The 12,165-nt window shown below is 23.3% G+C and overlaps 4 protein-coding genes across 4 annotated transcripts; 2 read left to right on the plus strand and 2 right to left on the minus strand.

The window, feature by feature from the left end:
- Positions 1–74: 74 nt before the first annotated feature.
- Positions 75–2,395, minus strand: PVVCY_1306200 (dynactin subunit 2, putative; the record flags this gene model as incomplete). The annotated part of the gene is made up of 2 exons (XM_008624290.1): positions 75–232; positions 382–2,395. The coding sequence occupies 2 exons, from the start codon at positions 2,393–2,395 to the stop codon at positions 75–77; spliced, it is 2,172 nt and encodes a 723-aa protein (XP_008622512.1).
- A 3,306-nt stretch (positions 2,396–5,701) lies between these two features.
- Positions 5,702–7,087, plus strand: PVVCY_1306210 (protein transport protein SEC61 subunit alpha, putative; the record flags this gene model as incomplete). Its single annotated transcript, XM_037634799.1, has 1 exon — positions 5,702–7,087. The coding sequence occupies one exon, from the start codon at positions 5,702–5,704 to the stop codon at positions 7,085–7,087; it is 1,386 nt and encodes a 461-aa protein (XP_037490846.1).
- A 949-nt stretch (positions 7,088–8,036) lies between these two features.
- On the minus strand, positions 8,037–8,540 carry PVVCY_1306220 (nuclear import protein MOG1, putative; the record flags this gene model as incomplete). The annotated part of the gene is made up of 1 exon (XM_008624292.1): positions 8,037–8,540. The coding sequence occupies one exon, from the start codon at positions 8,538–8,540 to the stop codon at positions 8,037–8,039; it is 504 nt and encodes a 167-aa protein (XP_008622514.1).
- A 1,820-nt stretch (positions 8,541–10,360) lies between these two features.
- PVVCY_1306230 (DNA/RNA-binding protein Alba 2, putative) lies at positions 10,361–11,303 on the plus strand (the record flags this gene model as incomplete). The annotated part of the gene is made up of 3 exons (XM_008624293.2): positions 10,361–10,602; positions 10,737–11,017; positions 11,200–11,303. 3 exons carry the CDS (start codon positions 10,361–10,363, stop codon positions 11,301–11,303), a joined length of 627 nt encoding a protein of 208 aa, XP_008622515.2.
- Between the last annotated feature and the right edge of the window lie 862 nt (positions 11,304–12,165).

The raw sequence follows: 12,165 nt of genomic DNA on the forward strand, positions 1-12,165 counted from the left end.
GTATTAGTCCAAAAAAGAGGGAAATATCATGAAATAAAAAAATAACATATAAAATTTATTTCCCCTGTCCGATTTTAATTATTACTTTGCAAGGATATTTCTTGTGTTTCCATTTTTTTTAACATGTCTTGTAATAAATTGACATTTTGGTTAATCTTCAAGTTCACAAGGTCTATGTTTTTCTGTGCTTCTTCTAGGGTACTATCTAACTTCGATTGTTGTTTTTCTAAATCTAAGAAAAAATGAAATCAGTAGCATTATAAGTAAAAGTGCCACATATAAGTGTGTAATATAAAAAGTAGTATATTCAAACATTTATTGGAAAAAAAGGAATAAAACATTCAAGCTTATGGCGAATTAATTGGTTTTTTCTTTCTATACCATCTAGTCGTGTAGAAAACGATTGGGCATTCTCATGTATTTTCTTTAATTGCTGAAGTCTGGATAAAAGATTAGGAATCATATGATGTGTTTTTTTCCAGACATCTAAAATTTTAAAAAGTTCATCAATAGATTCTTCATAATTTCCCTTTTCTTTTGTTATATTTAATACATCTTTTTTAAATTTTTTTAAGTTTAGAAATTCTGATTGAAGATTTTGCATTTTTTTTTTTACATTTTCTAATTTACTAGAATCTAATAAACTTAATTTATTATATAAATCTAATATGGCGTGATTTAGGTCATCATATGGAAGCATAGACATTTTTTCAACTCCTAAAATTTTTTCCATGTGTGCAATTTTCCTTTCAAGTATTAGTAAATCTTTTACTTGAACGTCTTTTATTTCATCATTTTTTTCTTTGCCACCATGAAGAGTATATACCCCTATTTTTCTCATAAAAGAATCAATATCTTTTATTTTTTCATCATCAGAAGTTTTTTCATCGTTTAGTTTGACAAAGTCATTGAAAGAATCAGCATTTTGCAATTTTTTTAGCATTTCATAAATAATTTCTTCATTTTTAGAGTTATCATTATTAGTATACTCTTTTGATAGATCATTTTCCTTTTTCGAATTTTTTTTTTTCAAAATTTTGACTAATTTATCATCATTTAAAATGTTGTTAATATCATTTTTGAGTGCAAACAATTCTAGTAAAACTTCAGGAGGCTCTCTATTATGCATAATTTTTTTGATAATTTGTTCATGTTCTATTAGTTCATTTTTATCTAACTGTTTTTCTTCGGTTTTTTTGGTACCAGTATCACCATTTTGTATGCTTTCTTCATGTTGGGTATTTTTAGCTATATCGTTAATATATACCATCATATCTTCAATTTCACATTTCAATTTTTGTAAATATGATATCGGATCATTTAAATATGAGCTCATATTATTATTATATTCATAATTCGTTGCGTCATTATATCGAATTTTGGAAGGGTCAATTTCTACAATAACCCCATTATTGTAGCATTTAAATGTTTTGTTCTTATAAAATTCGTATAAATATAAAGGTTTATTGTTTTCACTTTCATCTAAAATTGCATTATTGTCATTATTGAAATTTTTAACATCATTTTTATTTCCATTAAGATTGGTTATGGGATTGGTATTTTTCTCATCTAATGAAACACTTTTTTTATTTATTATTTTTTCTCCATATTCAGATGATAAAACTTTATTTTCTATTTTTGCATTATCTTGTTTTGACGCAGTACTAGATAAATATGTGTCTAATGGTGATGAATATATGTTAATATTAATTTCGTCTAAAAAATGCTTATTCATGTTAACTATATCTTTATATAATTCAGTAGAATTATTATGACATATTGAGTAATTTGATGTATCAGGAATATATTCAAATACATCTTTTTCTTGAGATGGAAAAAAGAAGTTTCTCATGTCTACTTTTATATTTTCCTTTCCTATTTTCTTATTTTTATTAATGTGTAACATATCTTCTTTATTATTAGTATGATCTGACCCAAATAATTTACTTATTCGTTTTTTGCTCATCATTTGTCTGCTTTTTAACTTTATTCCGTGTATGAGATTGTTATTAGTGCCATCGTTCTTAGAATGATGCAAATCACCAAGTTCATGTGTCGATGAAGGATTATCATTCTTATGGGTACTTGTTTCGATATCATACTGAGTATTTAACGATTTGCCTTCTACTATATTTTCTTCATTTTCTTTTGCTAATGACGATTGTGAAGATATGAAATCCTCCCTCTTTAGAATATTGCCTATATTATTTGTGCTATTAATTGATTTTATATTTTCCCCATTTTTACCATTAGTCTTACAGTTTTCCTTCTCATTGTCTTCGTCTTTTTTACTATTTTCATTTTTTGCATTATTTTCAGATCGGTCAGATTGTTCTATTTTGTCGAAATCTTCTTCGTTTTGTTCTTTTGAGTTTTTTTTTTCAATTTTTTTCATGTTTTGAGAATATATTTTTTGTTATTTTTTTGTTTGCTTGAATTGGTAGTGACTATATAATTATCAATATAGGCATTAAAAATGTGTATATATATTTTTTTTAATTTTGAACAAATTCAGTTATTTCATTTGGAATATTCTAAATTATGTCTTTCCCAATGATACAACTTTATATGCATGAAGGGAGAACGAAATATATGAAAGCCGTAAAATAATTTTGAACAAATTGAATAAAAATATAACACATAGGCATATATTGTATAAGCTTAGGTTGGGAGGTTAGAATAAAATATATGAAATATATGCTTTTTCATTATAATGTATTTTATTCTTACATATTATGTTATTGTATTATATTGTAATGTGCTTATGATGTTATATTTTTTATTTTTTTGTCTATGTTATTTCATTTTGGTATTTTATTTTTAATTTTTTTATATTTTTATTAAGAAAAAAAACTGAAAACTAAGAAAATGTATTTATAAAAAAAGAAAAAGGCTGCGATAAATAAAAATATATATATTGCATACATATGTAGCCTTTTGTAGCATTTCTGTATGCTTATGCAATTTCTCTATTTTCCATATTTTTTAAAAAAGGTGTAATATATTTTTTATACAGTCTACAAAATTATATTAGGTATATTTATTGTATTTAAAAAAAATATAAATATATAATTTAACCGTTTATATTACTTAATATTACACACAGTAGTGTTATAAAAATATATAATGCTCAAAAAAATATTCTTATAAACATAAGCCTTGCCATATGTTACAAAAGCCTTTTATTGAAGATTTATTATATTTGCTTGTAGAAGAATAGACATTTGTTATTTAAACTAATATGACAATGATTTTTTTTATATTACAAAAGGGCAATTTTATAAAGTTATTATATTTTTTTTTGAAAAAAATGCTTATAAAATAATAAATAATTGAACTATTACCCTTTTACCCAATTATTCAAAAACTACCATAGCTAACAACACTAGAGTGGAGTAATAAACAATCTCATTGTTAAAAAATAAAAAGTGGCGAAAGATATTTTATCGATATGCGATAAAAACAATGCTTACTTTTATTATTAATTTTTTTAATGATTAAATTTCTTCATATATGTGTGCTTGCACAACTGCACACAAACAATTATACGAGTTGTATATGTATAGGTTTTTTAAAAAAAAAAATATATTTACATATAACTATTTCATTTTATAAATATTGTCTTAGTAATAATCGAAAAATTAATTATTTATTCAAAGTTTAATACTTTTAAGCGTGAGCAAACAAAAGAATGATAATATTAAGGTAAACCTAGTGATAATTAAGTTTCATTGAAAAAATAATTAGAATTCTATGTAAAGCTAAATAAAATAAGAAATATACACCATTTTGCTTTTAAACATCTCTTAAAAATACTGAAATAAGTATAAGGTGTCTAAGGATCTCATTTTAAACGAGTATATAATTTTTCCTATTTTTGATAAAATGTATACCCTATTGTATTTCACGCCCCAAATAAACAATTATATAGTACATACACATGGATATATGTAAATGTATAACAATTATTTGTATTGTGAAATTATAAATTAAGAATATATAATTAAGCCTAATACAAAATTTTATAAAACACAATTTTGTAATAATATATTATATAAAAATTACATACTTCAACAAATTTAAAAAATAAGTTACAAAAATTATTACATATAAGAGCAATGTGCTTTAATGAAAATATGGATATATATATGCATTGTTTTTGTTAAATTACACTTGAGAAATAAAAAAAAAAAATTAGCAAAGATTAAAAAATTGTAATTGCTAACAAGTTTATGTGAATTTTCTAAAATTGAAAAGCAAAAAAATAAACGTTAGTAAAAATATATGGGCACATTATTAAATACATTTATTAACAAATAGCGCACAAGATCATGGGCAATAAGTAACAAAAAAAAAAAAAAAAAAGGGATTATGAATATGAAATTTGTTCACATATATTAATAGTGATCATGAAAAAAGAATTTTACATATTTTTTAAAAGAAAAAGATATTAAGATACAATTGAAAAATTATACATTCATTAATTTCCATAATATTATATACATTTTTGCATATATATATAATATATATAATATGCATTTTTTTTATTATGTTTTTTGTTTAAATGTTTGTTTTATTATTTGTTTTAAAAATATGTTTTAATAATACATAACTGCCAAATAATAGCATACAAGAGTATGCACTAATTAAATCTCATTATATTTATATTAGCATACTATATACATAATAAAGGTGGCGCAAATATATAAGCTTTACAAGCAATCTTTATTAACTTAGGTTTATGTATATATATTAATATATATATCACATACCTTTTGTTTTTTTTTTTTTTTTTTCACGGAACATTCAATATACTTATTGATAGATTATATGTCAACACAGAAAGAGACGCCAAATAAACGCGTAGAAGGACAAGAATAAGGTAAGCTTATATAGTATAATATGAAAAAATAAAAAATAAATATTTTATAAATTAAATATAAAAAAAAATGAATGTTCAAATGGAATATTGCAAATGCAAAAAATAAATTCACACATGCTTATGCATATATTATAAGTACATATGATGTAGCTACTACATCATGCATATTTTGGGCAATTATGAAAATAGTCCATATATATGCTTATGAAAAATCAATAGTGTGGGGAATTTATAAAATATAATTAGCATATGCATATTACACTAATACTTTTATTTTGCATATTAGCATTACATAATTTATGCACATATACGTACTCGAAAATAACACCTTAATTTTTTTTAAAGTTGTAATAGGTTTACTACAAGACGAATATTTCTAAATAAGGCAAAGATGGGTAAAGAAACAAAAAAAAATATGAATATACAATGCATATATAGTTGTGTAACATTGGGGAAAAATTGATATCCCTCAATATACAGCATGTATTATGCATAATATTACAAATTTGTTGATTGCGGATGTTATTAATGCATATTTTCCTATACAAAATTGTTGCGTTAATCCACCAAAATATTATGGATAGCTGTCTATATATTTAACGATAGAATGCCTATCCATAATTTGGCAATCACAAATTGTATATTATGATTTTTGTATTTCATTCGATAAAATCATGCTAAGTAGTTTTAATAATAGTTATAGTTTTATATTTTTTTATTTGCATTAATTGCATTTAAATATTTGTAAGCACATACATCATTTACTATTTCTTTGTTGACTGATTTACAGTGAGATTTCTGAATTTGCTAAAACCAGTAATGTTTTTGTTGCCGGAGGTTCAATCACCGGATAGGAAATTACCATTTAAAGAGAAGTTATTATGGACAGCCGTATCATTGTTTGTATTTTTAATATGTTGTCAAATACCGCTATATGGTATAGTAACAAGCAAATCAAGTGATCCGTTTTATTGGATGCGTGTTATTTTAGCATCAAACAGAGGAACATTAATGGAGTTAGGTATATCACCTATAGTTACTAGTGGTATGGTTATGCAGCTATTAGCTGGTTCTAAAATTATAGATGTTGATCAAAGTTTGAAAGAAGATCGAACCTTATTTCAAGGAGCTCAGAAATTATTAGGATTATTAATAACGTTAGGTGAAGCTATTGCTTATGTTGTTAGTGGTATATATGGTAATTTATCAGAAATCGGAACAACCCATGCTATATTAATAATTTTACAATTATTTTTTGCTGGTGTTGTAGTTATATTATTAGATGAATTGTTACAAAAAGGTTATGGTTTAGGTTCTGGTATATCATTGTTTATAGCTACAAATATATGTGAAACTATTATGTGGAAATCTTTTAGTCCTACAACTATTAATACCGATAAAGGAATTGAATTTGAAGGTGCCATAATATCATTAATATATTGTTTGTTTACAGAATTTAACAAAATATCAGCTTTAAAAAAATCTTTTTATAGAACCCATGCTCCAAATGTAACAAACTTATTAGCTACTGTTTTGGTATTTTTAATTGTTATATATTTACAAGGATTTAGAGTCGATTTATCTGTTAAATACCAAACTGTAAGAGGCCAACAAGGAACATACCCAATTAAGTTGTTTTATACCAGTAATATACCAATTATATTACAAACTGCATTAGTATCTAATTTATACTTTTTTTCCCAAATATTGTACAAAAGATTTTCTAATAGTATATTAGTAAATATACTTGGACAATGGCAAGAAATCGAATCAAGTGGCACATCTGTACCTATAGGTGGTATAGCATATTATATATCACCTCCAAATTCCTTTGCAGATATAACAAATGACCCATTTCATACATTAATATATATTTCATTTGTCCTTGTTTCTTGTGCCTTTTTTTCAAAAACATGGATAGAAGTATCTGGAAGTTCTGCTAAAGATGTAGCTAAACAATTAAGAGATCAACATATTGGTATGAGAGGTCATAGAGATACACCAACATCTTTAACACGTGTCTTTAATAGATATATCCCAACTGCAGCTGCATTTGGAGGGATGTGTATTGGTGCTTTGACAATATTAGCTGATTTCCTTGGAGCTTTAGGTAGTGGTACGGGTATTTTACTAGCCGTTACCATCATTTACCAATTTTACGAAATGCTAGTCAAAGAACAAGAAAAAGCCACCTCCCTGTTTTAGGCACATTACTCGTTCATGTGCGTATGTATCTGCTCACATTTTTCGAGATATCTCGTGTATCATTATTACATGTCTATGTATATAATAATATGTATATGTAGGTGTATATATATATAATTTTTTATGACCCAATTTTTCTTATTCATAAGCCCCTTTTATTAATTTTCCATTATTTTCCATTTTTTTTTTTTTTTAACTGTCATAATAGGAAAAATTATTAATACATGTGCTTATATAATATCTGCACACTTATATATACATGCAAATTTAAATGTATTATAAATAATAAGCAAATATATATACATATATATATATATATATATGAATATTCTAGCGAATATATTCAATTGCCTATCACATACAAGCATATGCATGTATGTATATATTTATACGTCCAATTATGATTTTTCTTACAATATTTCATAGAACAAAATTGTATATGCAATGTATATATACATGTTGATTATAGAGCATATAAATTTTCATATATCTCACCTTTCTTTGAAATATTTGAATAATTATATAAATTAAACGAAAAAAATATAAAAAATGATATTTAAAAAAATGAGTAAATTGCATATGCTGAAAGGATTTTTTAATTTTTGGTATTTTTAGTATTAAACACCAAAATATATTAAAATTGGTTTGTGATGTTTATATAGATATATATATGTGTGTGCGTTGAATAATCTGTATATAATACATACTCGATTTAATTTAGAATTGTTTTTTATATCAAAGTTTAATTAAAAAAAACATAGATAAATAGAAAGGGGACCAATGTTTAAAAAATTTATAAGTTTCTTTAGTTGCAAAACAAATGATAATTGTTCGAAAAAATGAAAAGAAACAAAAAACAAAATATATACATTTATAATGCAGTTCAAATATAGATAATTTTATTAATACTAAAAAAATAGAAACATCTTCAAAAGTTGTATTAAAAGATTTAAACAAATAAACTAAAGTCTAGTATTTTGAAGGATTGAAGCATTTCTGTGAAGATATCAATGTCTGGGTTTATATTTAAATCGTCCTTTGGTATATTCCATGTGATCAATATATCAGCATTATGTTCTTTATATGGAATTATACATAAATATAATAAAACATTTTCATGCATTTGTGTATTATATTTGCTTATTTTTTGTGCTCCTACAACTAAAATATAATTTTTTTGTGGATGTGGAACAGACTCATTATTTAAAATAATTTTATTTTCTAAGCTAGTATTTTCATTTGCTAAATCATCAAAATAATATTTCCCTTTTTCTTTTATATCTATATCTTTATAACATACAATTTCAATTATTAAACAATTATTATTATATTTATGAGCATATACCTCTTGATTGTCTGGTATTATTCTATATTTTGATATGTCTATATAATCATTAGGTATATTCATTTTAACATATTTTCCAAAAAAGTGATTTTCATGTAATTTCTCCATTTTGAAACCTTCCTAAGGTATATACCGAATTATTTTGTATTTATATGTATATATGTGCTGACTTTGCACTAATTATAAATTGTTAGCAATGTATTAAATACAGAATTCGAACAGTTTCCTTACATAATAAGCATATTATACATAATTTTTTTACTACAACAAGCAAGTATTCTTAATATAAAATTTGGTCATTGCAGATAAGGTTTTAATTTTGTATTTTGTTTCACATATAATATTTGCTTGTTAGTATTGATTTAAGAAAAAAGGAGCGATGAAAAAACAAATGAACGACGAATGAAATAAATTGATAAAAAGTATGTATAATAGTATTAGCATCTCATTTAAAGAGTGTAGAATGCTTGCAATACCTTACTAGTTTAAAAGTATACATTACAGAAACCGTAAAATGAATATGTACTAAAGAATAAAATTTCATGCATATATTATACCTATTAATAATATACGACACATAAAAATGAGGTAATTTTACTTTCGATGATTTTTTTTGTATATAGCAGAAAAAATATACAAAATAAAATTATATTCAATCGAGTTATTTATAAGGTGTATGGACTTAAATAATATTTCTAAATGAAAAATTGGAAAATGAAGAAAAGAAAAAAAAATAATCATCCACTATAATACTACTACTTTTACTACTGCTATTTCTACACTACAAGCATATAAGAAAAAAAAACATGCTTTTCTACAATTTATTTATAATACCATTTTGATATAGACTATTAAAATAATTCTAAATTATTATTTCCAATAAATTTATAAATACATTTTTAATTCCCCTATTGCTTATATTTTTGTTTTACCCTATATAATGTATAAACATTTATGACTATATATATAATAATATGCATTTTATATACGTGCGCAATATCCAAATATGCAAAATTAAAAAATTGTATTATATTTATGCATTACATAAAAAACTGCACATAATATAATATATGTATTTTATAAGCATAAGAAAAAATTTACATAAGATTAGCTTATAATAATCTCTATATAAATTGAGCTAAGCAACGGGAAAGATATAGTCTGCCTTTGCATGAAATTTTATGCATATATATAATAAATTATTATGCATAATATATGGATTTAAGGCACAAGGAAAAATATTCGCCTTTAAAATATTGTATTAATAAATTAAAAAATTTATATCCAACGTTACATAAAATAGTATGTAATTTTACATAAAACAACGTTATATATTTTATATTTATATATAAAAAAACAATATGCACAAATAAGTTAAAAATTTCCCGTTTTTGTTTAAAAAAATAATGGAAGGATTTTCATTAAATTAAAAAAAATTAAATAATAATAATGGTATATAGAATTTTGTAAACATAAAACGATGGTAGAAAATTAAATGATTTTAAAAAAACTTCCTATTTCACAAGTTTATCATTTATCTACATTAACATTCGTGTTTTATTAATTTTTAAAGTGTCAATATATTTTCATTATTTTTACTATATATGTATTGTATATACCACAAATATAAACATTTGATATTTGATAAGTCGTGTATACAATTCATAATTCAGGAATATATACAAATATATTTTAATATATAATTAAAGCGATTAAAAAAATATATTTATAAATAAGCTGTGATTTATAATAATATATTTTTTCATGATTTTTTGTTTATGTTCCTATAGAGAAAGCATATTTCAAATTTTGTTATAAAATTTATTTTTATTTATTGTAACGTTTATATAAGTAAAATATATATATAGAATATATATTTTTTATTTTAAAAAATTTGTTAAATTTTTATACTAAATTTATTCGTCAATATGCCTGGTAGCACAAAAAGCGAAACTAAATTAGAAAACGGAATACGTATTAGTTATAAGAGCGATGCTTTAGATTACGTCTATAAAGCAATTGTTTTATTTGAGACGCATGATGAAGTCATATTATCAGGGGTTGGTAAAGCTATAAGCTCCGTTGTTAACGTAGCTGAGATGATAAAGAGAAGAGCAAAGGGACTTCATCAATTTACCGAGTTATATGAAAAGGAACACATAATTAAAAGGTATGCCTTTAATTTCCATTATATTATGCATATTATTATAATGTATGAATTCTTTTTTAAATCAATTTTTTTCCATTTAAATTATAAATATGTAATTATTTTTTTCCTCTTTATTTTTCTTTCCAAATTTAAAGGGAGGATACTAGCGGTTTAAAAAAAAATGATAAGGGCGATGACAAAAAATCAGGGGATGAAGAAGAAGAAGAAGAAGAAGAAGAAAATGATAAAAATAAAGAATCTGCTAACCGAATTATTGAATTTAGTACAACTGTTCCATGCATGAAAATAACCTTGTCAAAATCTGATGCAAATATTGATAAAGATAAAGTAGGTTACCAAAAGCCATTAGATGATAAGGATGTTAAAGTTATGACACCTGAAGAGATATTAAAGGAAAAGGCTTATAGAAGAAGATGTAAGTTTTTTGCATTTTTCGTGTGTAATTAAAAATTATATATGTATATAGTCGTTTATTTATTTTTGGCCAATCTGTGATCGCTTCATACATATTTACCCTCACAAGGGCTAACACCCTCATTAAAACATTTATTTTACATATTTTCATTTCTTGACCTTTTCCATTTTTAACCTTTATAGATAGAAGAGGTAGAGGTGGTGATAGATATAGGGGATCCTATAGAAGACAATATTATGACAATTCCATGTGGAATAATAGGAGATATGAAAAAAGAAATAATTAAAATAATTTGGTATCTAATTTTTATAGCTATGAAAAAAGGAATATGATGAAGACTCCTATTAGTATAATCTCATGATGCACATATTTTTTATTATTTGATGATGCTTAGAAATTTAAATATGTGAATTTTGATTATAAAATATGTATGATACACATATAATGGCTGTTTAAATAAGTTCATTCTTTTTCTAAATAGTTCTTATTATGTTACGATGTAATTTTTGAAAGAAAATCCAAATTAAAAATGTAAATTAAAAAATATCTATATGTGAATGCATGTATGTAATGATAATCTTTTTATTTTTTTGATGTTCTTAACGTATAGGAATAAAATTGTGATTTTTTTATTTATATAAAACTTTATATTAAAATAAAAACATTTCTATACTTTATTAAATTTATTATAATAATTAAACATGTATATCATTTAATGATACATACGGTTTTGATTAGTTCACGTAAAAAAACAAGAAGGTATATACTCTACAACAATAATTAGTGATTTTTTGTAATATGTGTACAATAGGGGTTGTATTATTTTTTCAAATTATTATTTTACCTTTTACACTTTTCTTTTTCTTTAAAATAAAGAAAACATAGTTAAAAAACATCGATAAACAATTGAATTATTCTTTTTTAAGTTTTAAATGTTTTACACTTTAATGTCATAATAGTGATAAAAAAATAAATATAAAACGTTATGCATTTTTATGAATGTAAATTTATTTTTATTTATTTAATTAGAATAATTTTAAAAGCATTTTTTTTTCTTTTCCATCCTATAAAAATTATTTTATATATGTATATATCGTAATTCATTCCGTATGTATATGCATAAATAATTTCCATATATTTTTGTTCAG

Source organism: Plasmodium vinckei (assembly GCF_900681995.1).
Source record: "Plasmodium vinckei vinckei genome assembly, chromosome: PVVCY_13".
Classification (NCBI taxonomy): domain Eukaryota; phylum Apicomplexa; class Aconoidasida; order Haemosporida; family Plasmodiidae; genus Plasmodium; species Plasmodium vinckei.